The sequence below is a fragment of the Bubalus kerabau genome, chromosome 6, assembly GCF_029407905.1.
Source record: "Bubalus kerabau isolate K-KA32 ecotype Philippines breed swamp buffalo chromosome 6, PCC_UOA_SB_1v2, whole genome shotgun sequence".
Lineage (NCBI taxonomy): Eukaryota > Metazoa > Chordata > Mammalia > Artiodactyla > Bovidae > Bubalus > Bubalus kerabau.
In genome coordinates, this window is record NC_073629.1 from 13,119,754 (window position 1) to 13,142,563 (window position 22,810).

At 41.2% G+C, this 22,810-nt stretch overlaps 1 protein-coding gene across 1 annotated transcript; it reads left to right on the forward strand.

Annotated features, from left to right (window-relative positions):
• Window positions 1-13,318: 13,318 nt before the first annotated feature.
• Window positions 13,319-19,968, forward strand: FCRL1 (Fc receptor like 1). The gene is made up of 6 exons (XM_055586791.1): window positions 13,319-13,541; window positions 15,702-15,989; window positions 16,129-16,407; window positions 16,747-16,863; window positions 18,356-18,383; window positions 19,947-19,968. Exons 1-6 carry the CDS (start codon window positions 13,319-13,321, stop codon window positions 19,966-19,968), a joined length of 957 nt encoding a protein of 318 aa, XP_055442766.1.
• Window positions 19,969-22,810: the final 2,842 nt, after the last annotated feature.

Here is a 22,810-nt window from a genome sequence, read left to right on the forward strand (position 1 = left end):
TTTTTCTTGAGATAAGCCTGTATTGCTATGAACCTTCCCCTTAGTACTACTTTTACAGTGTCCCATAGGTTTTGGGTTGTTGTGTTTTCATTTTCATTCGTTTCTATGCATATTTTGATTTCCTCTGTGATTTGTTGGTTATTCAGCAGCGTGTTGTTCAGCAGCCATATGTTGGGATTTTTAATAATCTTTCTCCTGTAATGACATCTAATCTTACTGCATTGTGGTCAGAAAAGATGATTGGAATTATTTTAATTTTTTGAATTTACCAAGGCTAGGTTTATGGCCCAGGATGTGATCTATCTTGGAGAAGGTTCCATGTGTGCTTGAGAAAAACGTGAAGTTCATTGTTTTGGGGTGAAATGTCCTTAGATATCAATTAGGTCTAACCGGTCTATTGTATCATTTAAAGTTTGTGTTTCCTTGTTAAATTTCTGTTTAGTTGATCTATCCATAGGTGTGAGTGGGGTATTAAAATCTTCCACTATTATTGTGTTATTGTTAATTTCCCCTTTCATACTTGTTAGCATTTGTCTTACATATTGTGGTGCTCCTATGTTGGGTGCATATGTATTTATGATTGTTATATCTTCTTCTTGGATTGATCCTTTGATCATTATGTAGTGTCCATCTTTGTTTCTTTTTACAGCCTTTGTTTTAAAGTCTATTTTATCTGATACGAGTATTGCTACTCCTGCTTTCTTTTGGTCTCTATTTGCATGGAATATCTTTTTCCAGCCCTTCACTTTCAGTCTGTATGTGTCCCTTGTTTCGAGGTGAGTCTCTTGTAGACAACACATATAGGGGTCTTGTTTTTGTATCCATTCAGCCAGTCTTTGTCTTTTGGTTGGGGCATTCAACCCATTTACATTTAAAGTAATTATTGATAAATATGATCCTGTTGCCATTTACTTTATTGTTTTGAGTTCGAGTTTATACACCCTTTCTGTGCTTCCTGTCTAAAGAAGATCCTTTAGCATTTGTTGGAGAGCTGGTTTGGTGGTGCCGAATTCTCTTAGCTTTTGCTTGTCTGTAAAGCTTTTGATTTCCCCTTCATATTTGAATGAGATCCTTGCTGGGTACAGTAATCTGGGCTGTAGGTTATTTTCTTTCATCACTTTAAGTATATCCTGCCATTCCCTTCTGGCCTGAGGAGTTTCTATTGAAAGATCAGCTGTTATCCTTATGGGAATCCCCTTGTGAGTTATTTATTGTTTTTCCCTTGCTGCTTTTAATATTTGTTCTTTGTGTTTGATCTTTGTTAATTTGATTAATATGTGTCTTGTGGTGTTTTGCCTTGGGTTTATCCTGTTTGGGACTCTCTGAGTTTCTTGGACTTGGGTGACTATTTCCTTCCCCATTTTAGGGAAGTTTTCAACTATTATTTCCTCAAGTATCTTCTCATGGTCTTTCTTTTTGTCTTCTTCTTCTGGGACTCCTTTGATTTGAATGTTGGGGTGTTTAACATTGCCCCAGAGGTCTCTGAGGTTGTCCTCATTTCTTTTAATTCTTTTTTCTTTTATCATTTCTGTTTCATTTATTATTCTATCTTCTACCTCACTTATCCTATCTTCTGCCTATGTTATCCTACTGTTGGTTCCCTCCAGAGTGTTTTTGATCTCATTTATTGCATTATTCATTATATATTGACTCTTTTTTATTTCTTCTAGGTCTTTGTTAAACCTTTCTTGAATCTTCTCGATCCTTGTCTCCAGACTATTTATCTCTAATTCCAATTTGTTTTCAAGATTTTGGATCATTTTCACTATCATTATTTGAAATTGTTTATCAGGTAGATTCCCCATCTCTTCCTCTTTTGTTTGGTTTGGTGGGCATTTATCCTGTTCCTTTACCTGCTGGGTATTTCTCTGCCTTTTCATCTTGTTTATATTGCTGTGTTTGGGGTGGCCTTTCTGTATTCTGGCAGTTGGTGGTTCCTCTATTGTGGAGGTTCCTTGCTGTGAGGGGGAGGGTGTTGGACTGGTGGCTTGTCAAGGTTTTCTGGTTAGGGAAGCTTGTGTCGGTGTTCTGGTGGGTGGGGCTGGATTTCTTCTTTCTGGAGTGCAATGAAATGCCCAGTAATAAGTTTTGAGATGTCAATGGGTTTAGTATGACTGGTCAGCCTGTATATTGAGGTTCAGGATTATGTTCCTGGAGAATTTGCATGGTATGTCTTGCTCTGGAGCTTGGGTAGTGCTTGGTTTCAGTGTAGTTATGGAGGCATTTGATGAGCTCCTATTGATTAATGTTCCCTGGAGTCAGGAGTTCTCTGGTGTTCTCAGGATTTGGACTTAAGCCTCCTGCCTCTGGTTTTCAGTCTTATTCTTACAGTAGCCTCAAGACTTCTCCATCTATACAGCACTGATGATAAAACATCTAGGTTAATGATGTATAAAGTTTTGCCACAGTGAGGGACACCCGGAGAGGTACACAGAGTTACATGGAGAAGAGAAGAGGGAGGAGGGAGATAGAGGTGACCAGAAGGAGGAGAGGGGGAATCAAGGGGGAGAGAGCAAGCTAGCCAGTAATCACTTCCCTATGTGCTCTCCACAGTCTGGATCCCTCAGAGATGTTCATGGAGTTACAGAGAAGAGAAGAGGGAGGAAGGAGACAGAGGTGGCCAGGAGGATAAAGGGGGGAGTCAAAAGGAGAGAGACAGATCCAGCCAGTAATCAGTTCCCTAAGTGTTCTCCACAGCCTGGAACACACAAAGAGATTCACCCCATTGGATAGAGAAGAAAAGGTGGAGGAGGGAGATAGAGGTGACCTGGTAGAGAAAAAGGAGAGTCAAAAGGGGGAGAGAGCAATCAGGCCAGTGATCTCGTTCCCAAGTAAAACTGGGTACTAAAGATTGGGTTTTTAAAGGTACAAAGTTGATAACAAATACCAAAAAGCAAAGATTAAAAATCTTGAGTAGAGGTTAGATTCTCAAAAATACAATATTAAAAAATACAAAACCAAAAACCAAACAAAGAAAACACAAAGTCACAGAAATTATATATATATATATATATATATATATATATATACACATATGTATATATATGAAGATTGCTTTAAAAATAGGGTCTTTCTCTCTCTCTTTTTTTTTTTTTTTTGCAAGGTAATAGTAGGTTATAAAAATGAAAATTAAAGGAGTAATGGGGACTTAAAAATAAGAAAAAAATAAAATAAAAAATTCTTAATTTAAAAAATGATAATAGTTAAAATATATCTAAGACTTTCTCTGAAGCTGTTGCGGACAGTGTGGGGTCAGTTAATTTTCAGATAGTTCCTTGGTTCGGCTTGTACTTCTCATGGTCTATAGGCCCCTTCCTATGTAGTCAGTGCTAACTACAGGGTTTTAATCTACTGCACCTGTCACTTCCAAAGCGGTTCCCTCTGTTTATGTTAGCTTCTTCTGTTTGCTGGTCTCTTCAGTGTCTAATTTCAGCCCTGACACAAGGGGTGCGGTGGTAGTCACTTTTTTTTAGGCTTGCTTGTTCAGTCGTGCTTTGGGGAGGGAGGAACACTGCAAACAAATATCACTGGCGTGTGTTCACAGTGATTCTGCCACACTGGGTTTGCCCCCACTCACAGTGTGTGTGCTTTCCCAGTCTACACTGCTCAGACTCGAGGTTGCTCTGCTGGGAACTGTATGATGTGGGCCCTGGTTTGCATGCACTTCCCAGGTCGAAGCCGCTCAGGTTCAGGTTCTAGGGTACTCCACAAAGGTGCAGACTTGGTTGGGCCTGCGTTTTGTGCCCGTCCCAGGTCCGAGCAGCTCATGTGACCAGGTCCTTGGCACGTGTAGTTGCCCCAAGTTGAAGGCTGAGACTTATCCCCTTCCCCGTCCCAGCCACTCGATTTTCTGAGTGTACAACGGGCGTGCCTTCTCTCTTCTGGTAAGCTGATTCTGGCTGTGACCCTCTCAGCGGATGTCGACAGTCCAGAATCCCAAGAAGTCTTGGTTAGCAATGAAGTCTGCTTGCAGTTTGGTATATGATGCTTCTCTGGGACTGCAATTACCCCCTTCCGGCTCTGGCTGCCCTTGCCTGCCTGTCTCTGATTGGGGATGGGCCGGTCCGCAGCCGGATAGCTCTGCTCAGTCCTTTGTTCTGTGAGCGTGCCTGGCGGTGGTTAGGGCTTTTCATGGGATTGTGGGATAGCAATCACAGTCTGGGTTGCTATCTCAAGCTAGTTCCCTCAGATTTCCCTCAGGGCATTCAGGCCTGGTCCCTATCCTAAGCAATGCCCCTTGGTCCTCCCTGTCTCTCCCCTGCTTGCTAGTGGGGGATGCAAGCATCTGGGCTGTTGCACTGCTGGGAGTTGCTGTTGGGCACATAATCTATGGGTTTTAATTATTTATTTATTTTTCCTCCCTGTTATTTTGCCCTCTGAGATTCCAAGGCTCACCACAGACCCACAGGAGAGAGTGTTTCCTGGTGTTTGGAAACTTCTCTCTTTTTTAAGACTCCCTTCCCAGGGCGGATCTCTGTCCCTACCTCTTTTGTCTCTCTTTTTAACTTTTATATTTTGTCCTACCTCCTTTCGAAGACAACGGGCTGCTTTTCTGTGTACCTGATGTCCTCTGCCAGCATTCAGAAGTTGTTCTGTAGAATTTGCTCGGCGCTCAAATGTTCTTTTGATGAATTTGTAGGGGAGAAAGCGGTCTCCCTATCCTATTCGTCTGCCATCTTAGGACCGCCTCTCTGCACTTTGATTTTTGACAAAGGTTTGGAGTCATGTGACTATCACCACAATCAATGTACAGAACATTTCTATCATGTAAAAAATTCTCTCAAGTCCTCAATCCTTTTAGAGTGAACTCTTCCTAACCCTTGGATATTGTTAAACAGTTTTAGTCCTTATAGTTCTTCCTTATCCTTTCTTGATTCCACTTGAATCAATCTTTGCCTCTACCACTCCACTAAAACTGCTCTGATTAATATCATCAACCACCTCTATGTTGCTTCACCCAGGATTCAATTTTTATTTCTCATTTTATTCAACATCTCAGATCATAGTTGACCATTCCAACTTCTGGAAAATATTTTCCCACTTGGCTTCTTAATATTATATTCTGTTGGTTTTCTTTCTAACCTAATACTGGATGCTTTACTGATCTCAAAATGTTTGACTTTCCTAAGATTGGCATATAGACTTTTCTCCATCCATACTCATTTCCCCAAGTTATATACTTTAGTCATTTCATGCACCATTTTAAACATCTTTAAATTGTTACTTATCCAACTTTGATCTCACTTTTGAACACCTTGCATATATTCAACTGCTATCCAACTGTCTAATATGTATTTTAATCTCAACATGTCCAAATAGATCCTTTGATTTACATGAACCACCACCACCACCATGGAACTTAACCTATTTCTCCCTAGCATTCTACCATTTTTGTAAACATCACCACTGTTCTTCCTAGTAATTTCCTCAGTACAGTTCATTTCAGTTGCTCAGTTGTGTCCGACTCTTTGCAACCCCATGAATTGCAGCATGCCAGGCCTCCCTGTCCATCACCAACTCCCAGAGTTTACTTAAACTTATGTCCATTGAGTCGGTGATGCCTTCCAACCATCTCATCCTCTGTCGTCCCCTTCTCCTCCTGCCCCCAATCCCTCCCAGCATCAGAGTCTTTTCCAATGAGTCAACTCTTCGCATGAGGTGGCCAAAGTACTGGAGTTTCAGTTTTAGCATCAGTCCTTCCAAAGAACACCCAGGACTGATCTCCTTTAGAATGGACTGGTTAGATCGCCTTGCAGTCCAAGGGACTCTCAAGAGTCTTCTCCAACATCACAGTTCAAAAGCATCAATTCTTCAGCGCTCAGCTTTCTTCACAGTCCAACTCTCACATCCATACATGACCACAGGAAAAACCATAGCCTTGACTAGACGAACCTTTGTTGGCAAAGTAATGTCTCTGCTTTTTAATATGCTATCTAGGTTGTTCATAACTTTCCTTCCAAGGAGTAAGCGTCTTAATTTCATGGCTGCAGTCACCATCTGCAGTGATTTTGGAGCCCCAAAAAATAAAGTCTGACACTGTTTCCACTGTTTCCCCATCTATTTGCCATGAAGTGATGGGACAAGATGCCATGATCTTAGTTTTCTGAATGTTGAGCTTTGAGCCAACTTTTTCACTCTCCTCTTTCACTTTCATCAAGAGGCTTTTTAGTTCCCCTTCACTTTCTGCCATAAAGGTGGTGTCATCTGCATATCTGAGGTTTTGATATTTCTCCCAGCAATCTTGAATCCAGCTTGTGCTTCTTCCAGCCCAACATTTCTCATGATGTATTCTGCATAGAAGTTAAATAAGTAGGGTGACAATATACAGCCTTGACGTACTCCTTTTCTTATTGGGAGCCAGTCTGTTGTTCCATGTCCAGTTCTAACTGTTGCTTCCTGACCTGCATATAGGTTTCTCAAGAGGCAGGTCAGGTGGTCTGGTATTCCCATCTCTTTCAGAATTTTCCACAGTTTCTTGTGATCCACACCGTCAAAGGCTTTGGCATAGACAATAAAGCAGAAATAGATGTTTTTCTGGAACTCTTTTGCTTTTTAATGAGCCAGTGGATGCTGGAAATTTGATCTCTGGTTCCTCTGCCTTTTCTCAAACCAGCTTGAACATCTGGAAGTTCATGGTTCACGTATTGCTGAAGCCTGGCTTGTAGAATTTTGAGCATTACTTTACTAGCGTGTGAGATGAGTGCAATTGTGGGGCAGTTTGAGCATTCTTTGGCCTTGCCTTTCTTTGGGATTGGAATGAAAACTGACCCTTTTCCAGTCCCGTGGCCACTGCTGAGTTTTCCAAACTTGCTGGCATATAGAGTGCAGCACTTTCATAGCATCATCTTTCAAGATTTGAAATAGTTCAATTGGAAATTCCATCACCTCCACTAGCTTTGTTTGTAGTGATGCTTTCTAAGGCCCACTTGAGTTCACATTCCAGGATGTCTGGCTCTAGGTCCGCGATCACACCATCGTGATTATCTGGGTCGTGAAGATCTTTTTTGTACAGTTCTTCTGTGTATTCTTGCCATCTCTTCTTAATATCTTCTGCTTCTGTTAGGTCCATACCATTTCTGTCCTTTATTGTGCCCATCTTTGCATGAAATGTTCCCTTGGTATCTCTAATTTTCTTGAAGAGATCTTTTGTCTTTCCCATTCTGTTGTTTTCCTCTATTTCTTTGCACTGTTCTCTGAGGAAGGCTTTGTTATCTGTCCTTGCTATTCTTTGGTACTCTGCATTCAGATGCTTATATCTTTCCTTTTTTCGTTTGCTTTTCGCTTCTCTTCTTTTCACAGCTATTTGTAAGGCCTCCCCAGACAGCCATTTTGCTTTTTTGCATTTTCCATGGGGATGGTCTTGATCCCTGTCTCCTGTACAATGTCACGAACCTCCTTCTATAGTTCATCAGACACTCTATCTATCAGATCTAGGCCCTTAAATCTATTTCTCACTTCCACTGTATAATCATAAGGGATTCGATTTAGGTCATACCTGAATGGTCTAGTGGTTTTCCCTACTTTCTTCAATTTAAGTCTGAATTTGGCAATTAGGAGTTCATGATCTGAGCCACAGTCAGTTCCTGGTCTTGTTTTTGCTGCTTGTATAGAGCTTCTCCATCTTTGGCTGCCAAGAATATAATCAACCTGATTTCAGTGTTGATCATCTGGTGATGTCCATGTGTAGATTCTTCTCTTATGTTGTTGGAAGAGGGTGTTTGTTATGATCAGTGTGTTCTCTTGGCAAAACTCTATTAATCTTTGCCCTGCTTCATTCCGTATTGCAAGGCCAAATTTGCCTGTTACTCCAGGTGTTTCTTGACTTCCTACTTTTGCATTCCAGTCCCCTATAATGAAAAGGACATCTTTTTTGTGTGTTAGTTCTAAAAGGTCTTGTAGGTCTTCATAGAACCATTCAACTTCAGCTTCTTCTGCATTACTGGTTGGGGCATAGGCTTGGATTACTGTGATATTGAATCAGCTAGATACACTTAATTCCTTTTTCTTCTATACTTTATATTCAATCCACAAGTAATTCCTATTGATTCTACCTCCAAACTTATACTGAAATTTGTCCCCTTCACAGCCCAACCAGTACTGCCTAACCCAAGCCACCATCCTCATTCTTCCAGACTAAATTCCCACTGATTTTCATACTGTTTTTCTTGCAAGTCTGTAGTTTTGCTACAGTGGAAGAGTGATTTTACAAATGGATATCAAGTCAGAACTGTTCACGGTCCCGAATTACATCATGAACGAAATCGAAAGCTATGACCAAGTCCACCAAGCCTTCTGTGACCGGCCCTGGCTTACTTCTCACACAAAAATATCAACCACTCTCTCCCTCAACTAGACAGTTCCAGGTGCACCTGCCTTCTCATTCTGCCTTGGACAAGCTCATTTCCTCTCGAGGTCTTTTTGTTTACTGTTTCTCTGCCAGGACTGTTTTTTTCCCCCAATATTCAGAAGGTCTGCTGTCTAATTTCACTCATGTTTCTACTCAATTGACATCTATATAAATAGTCAAGACCATCCCAAGATACTCTGAAACTCATTTTTCTGTTTTATTTTTCATATAACACTGACCATTCTCTGAGATCATGTTGCATATTTATTTTTTTATTGAAGGATAATTGCCTTATAGAATTTTGTTGTTTCTGTCAAACTTCAACATTAATCAGCCCATATTTATTTTATAATTGAATCTCATCCACTATAATATAAATTTCTTAATGGAAAAGATTGTCATTCAAGGTCGCTCCTGCAACCTAAGTGCAATGTACAAGGCCTGACATACAGTAAGCACTCAAAATTATTTGTTGTATTGATGAGTAAATAAAACGCAATTTTTATGCTCAGTTCAGTTCAATTCAGTCGCTCAGTCGTGTCCGACTCTTTGCGACCCCATGAATCGCAGCACGCCAGGCCTCCCTGTCCATCACCAACTCCCAGAGTTCACTCAGACTCACGTCCATCGAGTCGGTGATGCCATCCAGCCATTTCATCCTCTGTCATCCCCTTCTCCTCCTGCCCCCAATACCCCGCAGCATCAGAGTCTTTTCCAATGAGTCAACTCTTCACATGAGGTGGCCAAAGTACTGGAGTTTCAGCTTGAGCATCATTCTTTCCAAAGAAATCCCAGGGCTGATCTCCTTCAGAATGGACTGGTTGGATCTCCTTGCAGTCCAAGGGACTCTCAAGTCTTCTCCAACACCACAGTTCAAAAGCATCAATTCTTGGGCGCTCAGGTTTCTTCACAGTCCAACTCTCACATGCATACATGACCACTGCAAAAACCATAGCCTTGACTAGATGGACCTTTTTTGGCAAAGTAATGTCTCTGCTTTTCAATATGATATCTAGGTTGGTCATAACTTTTCTTCCAAGGAGTAAGCGTCTTAATTTCATGGCTGCAGTCACCATCTGCAGTGGTTTTGGAGCCCAGAAAAATAAAGTCTGACACTGTTTCCACTGTTTCCCCATCTATTTCCCATGAAGTGATGGGACAAGATGCCATGATCTTCGTTTTCTGAATGTTGAGCTTTAAGCCAACTTCTTCACTCTCCTCTTTCACTTTCATCAAGAGGCTTAGTTCCTCTTCACTTTCTGCCATAAGGATGGTGTCATCTGCATATCTGAGGTGATTGATATTTCTATGCTAGCCCTCATTGACTACCTTCTTGTACCTGAGGAACTAATTTTTCAAATAAACATTTAATCTAAAACTGTAGGCATCTCAGACTAAACTGGGCCAAAATAGATATTAATAGTGAAATAAAATTTACTGAATGCTAGATGAATTCCAGACATTCTTTTAAGCATTTCGTGGCTATCAACTCATTTAACCTTCACAGAACTCTGTGAGGTAGGTTTATTATTATCTCTATTTTACAGGAAACTAAAACACAGAGAGGTAAAATGTTTTTCCCAGAGTCACACAGCTCATAAGAGGAAGAGCCAGGATTCAAATCAACATCATCTAACTACAAAGCCTAGATTTACTCCAGAATTTTCCATTTTTAACCATATGCTATAATATTATGGTAAATTCTTGAGAGATAAGAGAATCTTTGGAGAAATCTGAATTCTTTCTCTGGACTTAACCCTCCTCTGCTCTGAAGTTGTCAAATAAAGGGGCATTATGTCTTACATATGACCCCATCCACTCTCCTTCCTGATGAGTCAGCAAGTCTTTAGAGCTGGGTCATCAGACTTTTGAGAGACGAGGTGAGGATGATGCACTTGAGGATGGAAGTCACTAAGTAGTTACAGAACAAAGACACCATCTCATAATCACAGATGAGAGAAACTATTGGAAATTTTGATCACAAAACAGAACTGTGTGTCATTTTGTAGGCAGGTGATTGAAGTGGAATAGGGGAAAAGGAATAGAGAGAAAGGAGAAAGGAAGCAGGGCAGGGAAGGGATAGAAAAATAAGTGATAAGGAGGGAAAAAGAGAAGGACAGAGAGAAAAAGGAGAGAGGAAGGGCACAAGGAAAGGAAGGTGAGCTATTGGGCAAATCCTCTGGGGAGTTAAACTTTAGGTATGTTTGGGATTTGCCACCCCATACTGACGGATCTCTGCTGAATTCTCTCCCAGCTCCACTCTGCGGATCAACCGGTGAGTCTCACTTCCTTTTCTTCTTCATGATCTGTGGGTGTCTTGTTACTTGAGCCAGTGCAAGAGGTCTGTGGATGGTTGTCTGGTATCCGGTATACAGATGACAGCAGCTCCCTTGGGCCCAGATTGCTTTTGTTTGCACCAGTCTCTGCACATGTCATGTATGTACTCAGCTGATAGAGCAGGTCTTGCTCTGATCTTCTTTAGACAGTCTTTTTTACTGGGACATCTCAGTTTAGGGAGGGTGATGCTGTTTGCACAAGGAAGTCAGGGAGTGCTGAAGACTGATATCACAAGAATCTCTGCTTTCTGCTCAAAGAGCTCCAAAGCCCCTGTGTATTCCCTAGTTGAGTTCACCACTAGAGGACTGAAGAAAATGCCAAAATCATACCTCCACAGAGAACAACATTATAGCCAATGCTCGAGGCACATACAAATTGTAGACTACTGCCTTCTTCCTATTTCCAGCCCTCCTCTGCAGCCATAACTGTTATCTCAGTGCGATTTCTCTCTCAGACTCTGGTTGATGCAAGCTTATTTCATTACTTTGCTCCCAATTCAGTCTTACTTTTACCAGGCAAGGAGGGAAGGAAATTTCCCCGCAGAAGAAATCTTCCACTAAAGTATGAAGCTGAAGTTCCAATACTTTGACCACCTGATGTGAACAGCTGACTCATTGGAAAAGACCCTGATGCTGGGAAAGATTGAAGGCATAAGGAGAAGAGGGTGACAGAGGATGAGATGGTTGGATGGCATCACCAATTCAATGGACGTGAACTTGGGCAAACTCCAGAAGATGATGAGGGACAGGGAAGCCTGGCATACTGCAGTCCATGGGATACAAACAGTTGGACTTGAGTTGGTGACTGAACAACAATAACAACAATATATTGAAGACTGCTCTCTTGTGCGGGTTTAAAAGAGGTTATCCTGCTACTCCAACACAGGCTTAATGTGCAACTAGGAAACAGGAATTCCATGACCAGAAATACTCAGTTACTCACCTGATGTTTGTCTAAGACTAACTCACACCTTGTGTTGATGCCATGATGCCTTGTGCCTGGCTCTACTTTTACTCCACAAGTGTGTGTGACTCATTTTAGCCTCAGTAGAAATTTAAAGTCACATCTAGGATAAAGAATCAAAGCTTTGGCCACCAGGAATTTGCCAGGTAGTCTCTGTGAATGAGAATTTTCTGAAACAAACTGAACTGCAAGACTGACCTTTGGACCTGTGCAAACTGCCCTGTCCAGTGTCCTACTCCATCTTTACCCCAGACCCATTCAAAAGAGTCGGTTACAGTTGCCTTTTTAAAATTCCCTTTCCTGCCCTGCTCCCAAGACTGTGTTGCTCCTCAGTCCTTTGGGGACTATAATTTTCCAAGGAGAGAAAATGACTAAATGCACAGGGTATTCCAGGCCTCAGCACAGGCAAACATTTTGGTACCATGAAACAGAAAGTTGCTCAGTCGTGACTGACTCTTTGTGACCCCATGGACTAGATAGTCCATGGAATTCTCCAGGCCAGAATACTGGAGAGGGTGGCCTATCCCTTCTCCAGTGGATCTTCCCAACCCAGCAATTGAACTGGGGTCTCCTGCATTGCAGGCGAATTCTTTACCAACAGAGCTATCACGGTACCACGGTTGAATTGAATTGTTAAAAGTCCAAGGGTAAAGCATTCCGATAGGAAGGCTTAGAGATTATAGACACTGGACCAGGAATCACCCCTCAGTGATCTAGAACACCTAGCATTTTTACATGATAAGGAGACAAAGATGCTTTTCTTAGGGATATTCTTAAAACTTCTCGAAGAATAGAGTCTCTGAAGGTTGGATAAACAAATGCTATGAGCAAATGCTATCAGGGCTTTTGATATTTCATGAACTGCTGCAACTGGGATAGATAAGGACGTAAGATGAAAGCAGAATACAACTTTACTCATCTTTAATTCATCCAGAAAAGAGCCCCTATGGCCAAAAAAGGATACATGGCTTCTGTAGGGGGTTGTACAGAGGTCCCAGAGCAAGGAATCTGGGCCACATGGATGTGTGGGTGCAGACTATTTCTTGGCAAGTGCATGCTTATTCCTTCCATTAGGAATAGCAATAAAAGGGGCAGGAAAAAATACTTAAAAAATCAAGTTCATCTGAGTATTTCCCAAACTGACTGATCTTCCATGTGTCATATTCTACCTCTAAAAGAGATAATGTGGGTCTGAGACATCAGGGAAAGAGGAACAGAAGAAAATGACAAGTACGGCTTATCACAAGCATAAATGAAATATATTTCCCTAAAACTTCGAGCTTCACCTTCTCCAATGCCAACTCTAGTGTCAGTCATCCATATCCCTGCATTGTCTCCAAAAGTATTTTCAGTTCATGGATAGAAACGTCAAAAAGTAAGAGCCAGATCAAAGGGAACAGTTTGCCTTGTGGAAGGAAGTGGCACTGTGTAGGGGCAGGATGTGAACAGTTGTGTGTGAGCAGTTGGAAGCCCATGGGCCATGTCCAGGTGGGGTGGTAATGTGAGAAGTGATCTGTGTGTCCAATGAGCTGGTTCTTTGAGTCTTGCTGAGAACACAAAGTGCCTCTTATCAGGATCTCTGAGCTCCATTGCCCTAGAATATGTGTTTATTTCTTCCCTCTAGAACTGTTTCTGATAGTCAGCCCCTCTCGGCCCATAGAGGGGAACACAATGACCCTGACTTGTAAGACCCAGCCCCCTCCACAGAAGTTGGATGCCAAGCTCCAGTTCCTCTTCTACAAAGATGGTCGAGCCCTAGGGCCGGCCTTGGATAACCTCCCAGAATTCCGGATTCCTGTCGTGCGGAAGGAAGACTCAGGGTCCTACTGGTGTCAAGCAAAGATAACATCTATCAAAACCAAATTGAGCCGAAGAGTCCAGATAGAAGTTCACAGTGAGTGCCAGTGGGGACCTCTGCTGGGGTGGGCCGAGACGGGCAGAGACATGAGTCTGGTCTTCCCTGACTATTGTGTTCTGCTCCTGCATGCATGAATGCTGTTTGAGGCAGGCACCTAAACTTCTCTTTATCAGAGTCATTAAAAAAATTGTTTTTTTCAGTTGATAATTTCTTAAACTTTTGGCTACATCCCACAGCATGTGGTGCCTTAGCTCCCCAACAAAGGATTGAACTCATGCCCTCTGCACTGAAAGGCAGAGTATTAACCACTGGACCCCCAGGGACGTCTCTTTAACTTTTTTAAATAACAGTTTTATTGAGATATAATTCACATAGTGCAAAATCCACCCATTTGAAGTCCACAATTAATTTTTAGGACATTCATAGTTAGGCAGCCTTCACCACGATCAACTTTAAACCATTTCCATCATCCCCAAAACAAATCCCTTATCCATTATCAGTCAGTCCCCATTTCTCCCTCCTCTCTCCCTAGCTCTATGCAGCCACCCATGTACTTTCTATATCCATGGATTTTCCTATTCTGAACATGTCATATAAATGGAGTCATATAGCATGTTGTCCTTTGTCACTGGCTACTTTCACTTAGGCAATATTTTCAAGATTCCTTGATGTTTAGATGTATCAATATTTCATTCCCTTTTATAGCTGAATAACATTTCATCATATGAATATACTGCATTTTATTTATCAATTTATCAGTTGATGGACATTTGGGCCATTTCCACTTTTGACTATTATGGATAATCTGCACAAATTTTTGTATAGGTATATGCTTTCAGTTCTCTTAGGTGTAGAACTAGGAGTTGAAGTGCTGGGTTATATGGTAACCAAACTGCCAGACTGACTTCCAAAGTGGCTGAATCATTCACTCCACCAGAACTATATGAGAATCTTAATTTTTCCACATCATAAAGGATATTTTAATAGATGACACCATAAATGTCAAAGTGAGGCATGTGAAGTTACGGTATCTCTTAATTTACTGGCAATAAACTCAAATAACTTTCAACTTTTAAGATTTGATTGATTCAACCTAAAAAATATAGTATTTAAAATAGATGTTTAGAAAACATCTTAATATTTATTTTATCAGAGTTCTTAAGCAGTCTTCCCTTATTCCTGCTATTCCTGTTTAAGCAAACAAAAGAATGTTTAGAAAGACCTTACTGTATTTCATCATTGTGCTGGAGGGTGTGGAGGAGAAAGCTGCATAATACATAGTTCCTGACTGTGAGAAGCTGACACTCGGCTGGCATCCAAAACAACGAGGGTGGTCATGTTGTACAGGTTGACTATTGATAGAAACTGTAGAGAAGGGATAAATCTGACTGAGGTGGTAAAAGGAGGCTTTGAAAAATGGCTAAGGGGGAAAGGCTTATGGAAGAAAAGTTAAGGTCTGACTTTGAAAGATAAAAGGGAATTGAAGGTGTTTTGTGGTTCTGAACCATGTTTATCCCATATCAGGGTTGACATTTCTGACATCCTCTCCCACTCTCAAACAAAGAGGTCTTCATGCTACCATAAGCAAATGTTAATACCTCCCAAAAGCTGAGCTTTCCCAAACTTGCTCAAAACTCAACACTGTGGACCTGGATCTCTACAAAAGCCACTGGATAGTTCATATGCCACAGGCCCTGTTCTAGTGCTTCCCACATGTTGTTTAATTAAACCCTGCAACTGTAGGAGGTAGCAACCATTATCATCTCCATTTTACAGGTGGAAAATTGAGTCTCAGAGAACTTAAGTAATTCAAACAAGCAAGCACACACAAGAAGAGTTGGATCCAACATTCCAACCCAGGCAGTTTGCTTTGTAACCTAGACTTTTAACCACTATACTACTGTGCCTTTAAAAATGGGAGTTTGAGAGATCAGGGTTCTGGTAATCACACCATTCTAGGCAGGGAGAAGACACTGCATCTTCCACAGGAATATTATGGTGTCTTTCTAACCCTGCCATCTTCAACCCAACCAGTGCCAATTCCAAATCAGCAGGACTCCTTACCTGTCCCTCATCCCACCTTTACATAAATTTTTGACTTGACCAGAGGCTTTTGCTTCCAGGACTGTCACAAGTACCCTGTCCCTGAAACCTTCCCTACTCAGGGCCTTCCTGTGTCATCTTGTATTCATGTAGGAGTCCCCATCGGTAACGTGAGTTTGGAGATACAACCTCCAGGTGGACACCTGATGGAGGGAGAGAAGCTGGTTCTTGTGTGTTTGGTCACTGGGGGCACAGGAGATATCATCTTCTTCTGGTTCAGAGGAGCCCGGGGTTTAAGTCTGAAAGAGAAGACCCAGCATTCACTGATGGCAACATTTGAGATCCCTGCAGTGAGAGAGAGTGACTCTGACCAGTATTACTGTGCAGCTGACAATGGCTATGGGCCCATCTTCAGTGAGCTGGTGATCATCACTGTCAGAAGTAAGTTCCACTGCCCTTCAGCTCAGCCAGTGTGTTCCTCTGGGGCACCCTGAGAAAGTTCACTGGGATTGAGCCTCTGTGGGCAGGGCTTGGGAGTGTCATCATCAGAGACCTCCTGTGACAGTCTACTATCTCTCAGTTCCAGTGTCTCGCCCTGTCCTCACCCTCAGGGCTCCTGCAGCCCAGCTGGTGGTGGGGCACATAGTGGAACTTCACTGTGAAGCCCAGAGAGGCTCTCCTCCGATCCTGTACCAGTTTTATCATGAAGATGGTGCCCTGGGGAACAGCTCAGCTCCCTTTGGAGGAGGAGTGTCCTTCAACCTCTCTCTGACTGCAGAAGATTCTGGAAACTACTACTGCGAGGCCAACAATGGCCAGGTGGCCCAACGCAGTGAGGTGGTACCACTCAACATCACAGGTATAGCTTGAGTTGTGGAGCTGTCTTGGTCAGTGTTTCTTCTCAGCATCCTGGAAGAGTTTTTCTGACCCCACAATGTCTCTGGTGGGTATGCTACCAAAGATGAGGCTTTGCAGGTAGTCCTGTCCTGGGAGATGTATCCAAGGGGCCATGAGGACATCAAGGCTGGTTCCTCTCTTCTCCTCTCATCAATGTGACAAGTTGCATGTCCCTGGGTGCATAAATAAATCCCACCTGCCCCAAGAAGAGCAGGAATGGCCTCAATCCATGCTCAAAATATCTTCACCCCAAACCCAAGCCCTTCTCCTTGGCAGCTCATGTACAGGTCTCTTCCTTCAGTGCCTATGGAAGACAGAAATGAAGTTCTTACTTCAGGAGTCATTGAGTTGGTGCTTGGCATCCTTGCTCCCACCACTTTGGCCCTATTATTTTGCTGCTGGCTCAAGAGAAAAATAGGTTAGTATTTATAGAGATTGGTATTTTGTTACTGTGATCTTTGTTTTCACTGAAGTTAAGGCTAGATTTGTGACATCTATACTATTAAGGATGAATATATTCCATTAGCTACCTTGCCTACTTATCTGTTCACAGGCTCTCCCCTCAACTTTCCAGCACATGGGTATCTATTAAAGTAATGAAAGTTTTTAGTAAAACCCTTCAACCCCACATGTTATCAGTTGAGGTTAAGCTGATACCTTGAACTTCAGTGGTTTAATGTTTATACACAAATGTAACTATTTAAAATAACTAATCAGCCACTGAAAGAGAAATATAATGAACAGTTCCAGTTACACTGACTATCTCCCAGTTAAAGTCAATGCACTAATTCTTATTTGCCTTAGAGTACTGTCACACATGTTTTTTTTCTCCCTGACATGCTCAACCACGCATTCACACAGTCTGTTCATTGCTGCCTTTGTCACTTTTCAGTTTAAATGTCATTTTCTCCAAGAGGCTTCACCTGGCCACACAGCCTACAATTCTCTTCTAGGTGGCTCAGCCAGTAAAGAATCTGTCTGCAATGCAGGAGACCTGGATTCGATCCCTGGGTTGGGAAGATCCCCTGGAGGAGGGCATGGCAACCCACTCTGATATTCTAGCCTGGCAAATCCCCATGGACAGAAGAGCCTGAAAGGCCGCAGTCCATGAGGTCATAGTTGTACACAATTGAGTTACTAAGCAAATCATAGCACACGTTCTCGATCAGAGTACCAATAGCTTCACACTTCATTTCAACTGATAATTACATATTTATTTGCATGTTTAATCTCAGGTTTCCTGTTCTTCATAGAGCAAGTTGGAGATGGGGCAAGAGAGGATGTGAGATTCTCACTTAAATTCCAAGATTTTCAGGCATATTTGGAGACCTCACCCCAACTATAATGTGTCTATGGTAGTGCAATTTGTTATGATAGGATTAGGTTGAAGAGTGAGTGTTAGTTGCTCAGTTGTATCCAACTCTTTGCAACCTCATGGACTGTAGTCCACCAGACTCCTCTGTTCATGGAATTCTCCAGGCAAGAATACTGGAATAGGTAGTCTTTCCCTTCTTCAGGAAATCTTCCCAACACAGGGATTGAACTTGGGTCTCTTGCATTGCAGGCAGATTCTTTACTGTCTGAGCCACCAGGGGAGCACTTTCAGGATTAGATTGTATGGTTGTAAAGCTAAAATAAAAAAATGTTATAGGTGTGGGTACGGAGGCTTGGACTCAAGTCCAAAGTTGATATTAACTGCCTTTGGGCAACTCATTTGACTATTCTGGACCTAAAGCTCTTCAACTGCAGTATAAAGGATCAGCCCAAATAATTGCCAGGATGTACTCTGGGCACAAAAGAGCACCTTGCAATGGGCATGCTAGAATAAGACAAGTCCCTGAACAAGGACTGTATGAAAACACTGAGAGAGTTCCTCCACTGACATGTATGTTCATTTGTTTGAATTGCAGGAAGACGTACAGCCAAGGATACAGTCAGGTGAGACCTCTGTTTGCTCTGTGTGCACTGATAATATATAGATAAAGCTATTAAAATTTTTTGGGAATTGTTCTCTCTTGTGAGCTTTTCTCCATGTTTTATCATACCTAAAACTGCCACTCCAGAGTTCTTTCACTGGTAATTTCATTTGCTATTCCTCTTCTTTTATATATTAGCTAATTAATTTAAATCCTTTCATCATTTGTCCTAACTTTTCTCTTTCACTAAATCTGCAGAATAAGAAAGCTCTACTATATTGACTAGTTTCATACATTTATTCAATCAATTAACCAATATCTGAGAGTATGTAAATCATTTTGCTGAGTTCTAGAAATCATGAGCACATGTAAAGATTTTGAGAGCTTTGAAGTATTTTAGAGTAGTTTAGATATACACACATTTCCAGAATACAGGCCAGATAATAAACAACATACTGAAAAACTGTTGATGATGTTTCTTAGAAGATTAAAGGAGGAAGATATTTTTTTTAATTTATTTTTTATTTTATTTTATTGAAGTATAGTTGATTTGTGTTACTTTCAGGTGTATAGCACGATTATTCAGCTATTTTAATATATTTTTCAGATTCTTTCCCCTTGTACGCTATTACAAAACACTGAGTATATTTCCCTGTGCTATACAGTAGGCCCTTGTTGATTTAGAGGGGGAAAAGATTTTTAAAATACTTTCATTGGGAAATATCAGTATTTAGTTGATACATTTTTATAGCATGTTATTATTTCTGCCAGTAAAAGCCAGATTTTTTTCCACAACAAAATAGCTGAAATTACTAATTTCATCTATTTGTAATTCTAATTACAAATCAGATTTACTGAAAATTTTCAGTTATACATGCATATGCAAGACCATTATCTTTTCCTTCCTCAAGCTGCTTGTTCTATGTAGCAACTGGTTCCATCTGGAGTAAATAACTATTCTTTCATTCAATATTTACTGAGAACCTATTATACAAATAGCACTATCCTGGGTGTGGGCGATACCACAGAGAGCTGTCAGGTAAGAACCTTACACTCCTGGAATATGTGCTCTAGGGATGCTCTGCAATGCCCTGCTCACTGCAAGCATAGAGCTGTGGCTTGTACCAGACAGCTGTGCTGATTGCTGATTTCCACATAAATTAGCATTCTCTCAGGACATTTCCTCCTTCAGGCTTCTCTCCTTCACTGTTTTACTCATGGTCCCAGATAGTTATGTCTGGAACATCTGGGATTCTATCCCAGATAGATAACGTATATTTCTGTGTTTGCAGGAGCATTCCCAGCCCTGTACCCCAAGAATCCACCTACTTCAACTCACAAGCCCCAGAGCAACTACACTTTGACTATGAAAATGGTGAGGCTTCCCAAATGACCTGGGCCAAAGTAGGCAGAGGGGGCTGGTGATGTCTCTGAACCGAACCTGACTCTGCTGTGTCTCTGCCACCTCTACTAATCAGTGGCTCCTCTGTCCTCATGGCTGTGATAGGTGGTAGGTACAAAGTGAATTAAATGTCAAGAAGAAGGGACTGTGTCATATAATGAGGCTTCCTTCTTTCTCTTTCAGTGAATATTGCAAGTGGGGATGACGTTTATTCTTTGGTGTACTGTGTGCAACAGGAACAGCCATCAGCAGCAGGTGAGACATGAGAGAGTGAATTTGTCTCTGATTTTGCCTTTTCTGGAGCCAGGAGGATAATCAGTGACTGTGTATGGCAACATAGCAGCTGGCACTGCTGCTTCTATCCTTGGAGTTGAATATGAGTATTGCTATGCCTATTTGAAGGTTGGCCTGTGTACTGGAAGCTGCCTTGAGTAGGTCCTAGTAATGATGCTAACTTGTGTATCTCACCCCCTGTCTGATGGCAGCGTTGGAAATGGTACCAACTCTGTATTCTCTATAGTACCCCAAAGCAGTTGCCTAGTTGTGGCTGTAGTCCCATCCTGTGCTTGATGCACACAGAAATACTGAGAGGTATTGATGCCAGGGGAGCTTCCCTGGTGCTCAGTGGTAAAGAATCCACCTGCCAATGCAGGAGCTGCAGGTTCAATCCCTGGGTCAGGAACATCCCCTGGAACAGAAAATGACAATCCACTCCAATGTTCTTGCCTGGGAAATCCCATGCACAGAGGAGGCTGGCGGGCTACAGTCCATGGGGTTGCAAAAGAATCAGACACAACTTAGCAACTAAACAGCAACAACAAATGCTAGGAGGGACCATCTGGCCCTCACATTCGCATGTGCCAATTTTCCTAGCCATATTTGTGATGGCAGAAAAGTAAGACAGAAAATATTAATGGATGCAAGTTACAGGAAATAGGAGAGGAAGAAGTCTTCATTAACATTAATTTAAAGAAGGACTCTAAAGGGAATCTCACATATATTTGTCTTCACAGAAGAACGCCTGGGGACACATCCTGGGGATAAGGTGAGTTAGAATCCTTGTTCTGTCTTCCTTGCTCTTTCACTCCTTCTTCTGGGGACTGGGTCTCAAACTTCTAAAACTATGGCCACTTGGAAAAAACAAAAGATCTCATCATCTATCTCCTATTTTATCTCCCCATATAATGGGGATAAAAACATCCAATTATAACAGTAAAGTATCTTTTTACAAGATAATTCTAGAGGCTCTTATATGCATATTTTTAGCAATGGATGTATGAAGGTTTGTAGCTAAACTGTAGTGCATGCTTAGTCTAAAAGTTCTATTGGTTTGAAAATCTTTATTCTGAAATACTGTTTTACCATGCATACATCACTTTGTGCTGTAAGGCTAGCCAAACAACATGTCAAAAACTAAATTGATATTGAATAAAATGAAACTAAAAGTGATTTTTGTCATTGAAAAATTGGTAATTTCTAAACCTTGATCAATTCAAGACTTCACTAATAATACACAATTGCTTTCAGAAAATTGTAGAAACTCCAACTTTGCATGTATGCAAATAGAGGAGGTGCTTTGTAATTTTGTCTTGTGTGGTGTGGCAGCCAATTGTCTCTGAACAGAATTCAAGTCCTTGATAAACTCTAGTGACAGGCTAAGTTTAGTTTATGAATACAAAATTCTGATACTCTTAAAAAATTATAGCCTATGGAATAGCCTAATAAAGGCCCATAAAAATGAAAGAAGGTTTTGCATACGTAGTTCAGTTTACAGCTCATCAGGACCATGTCTGTAGCCTAACAATGTGACACAAGCCCTTTGAAAATGCCTAGGGCCACAGTCTTTCAGAAAGGTCTGTGTTCTGTCTTGAGTGGTGCACCATGGTAGGGTATATCCAGGCAGATCAGAAAGAGAACCTGCGGAAAATATGTTCTATTTGTTTTCCCTGCTTAAGCTCTACCAATGTTCTATCCTGCTCAAGTTCTACCTTTGCTTCTAGGACTCCTCAGCCATATATTCCAGGCTGAAGAAGGCAGATCTTATAGATATGGACTATGATGATGTTATGTAGAGTTACAGAAGATTCTGCTCTTGGAAAACCATCCATGACTCCAAACCTCAAAACTATTATGCCCTTCAGAGATCCTGGGAGAATTAGCTTTCCAGTACACCTCATCCAGGTGCCTTCCTCCATAAAACTATTTCTGCATCTACTGTGAAGTGCAGTTTGCTCAAGCTTTGAAGAGATCATCTAGAAGAACCCACCTGAACTCAGGAGTGGGAAAAACTTTGTTATTAGAACTTGATTCCTATTAGTTCTTTCAGGTACAGGTCAAACTCTGCTCTAAATTCTTTTTATAAGTGGAAACAGGATGGGAATAAAAGAACTTGAGATCTTGGAGATAGTGAGACAGTGAAGCCTAGAGTGCATGAACCCAAGGTTAGTGATTTTGTGGGACTGCTCCATACAGAGAGCTGAATCCATATTTTTTTTTTTTTTGGCAAGTGCTTTCTCTGAGCAGACAGTACAGAGCTCTAGCTATGTTTCTTACATTGATCATCCTGTTCCTCCATAAAATATGTGACTCAGTGAATTTTTGAGTCACTATTACCAAACTAGAATTAAATCAAAGTTACATAAAATTCTGTTGTGGTTGCATTCAGTTTTAATGACATATTTTATATGCACAAGCTAATCTAGATGCTGCCATATTTATAATGAGATATAATCTTTGTAAGTTTCACTACATCCACGGTTCTATATTTGTTGCAGCTTCCAGAAGTTTTAGGAATACGTTTTCTTCCTTAATTCACAGATTTTTTGAAAATGTGATAATATGGTTTGAAGTCCATATTTTAATTTTAAAACAATCATAAGCTAACACATAAACTAAAACATTTAAAAATTATATAATGTAAAAGTTAAAGTCTTCCCTATAAGTTAACACCACAAGTGGTACCCATTGTTAAAAGCTTAGCATTGTTAAAATCTTAACTCTGCAGATATTTTTCTATTTTTTTGTAGAAACACTTCTACATACATGTG

Excerpts from the sequence above, each read along its gene's own strand:
- FCRL1 (XM_055586791.1), top strand. The coding sequence starts at position 13,319 with ATGACCCTGACTTGTAAGACCCAGCCCCCTCCACAGAAGTTGGATGCC. Across the intron at positions 15,990-16,128 it reads GGTGATCATCACTGTCAGAA|TTCCAGTGTCTCGCCCTGTC; the intron begins GTAAGTTCCACT and ends ACTATCTCTCAG. Across the intron at positions 16,408-16,746 it reads GGTACCACTCAACATCACAG|TGCCTATGGAAGACAGAAAT; the intron begins GTATAGCTTGAG and ends CTCTTCCTTCAG.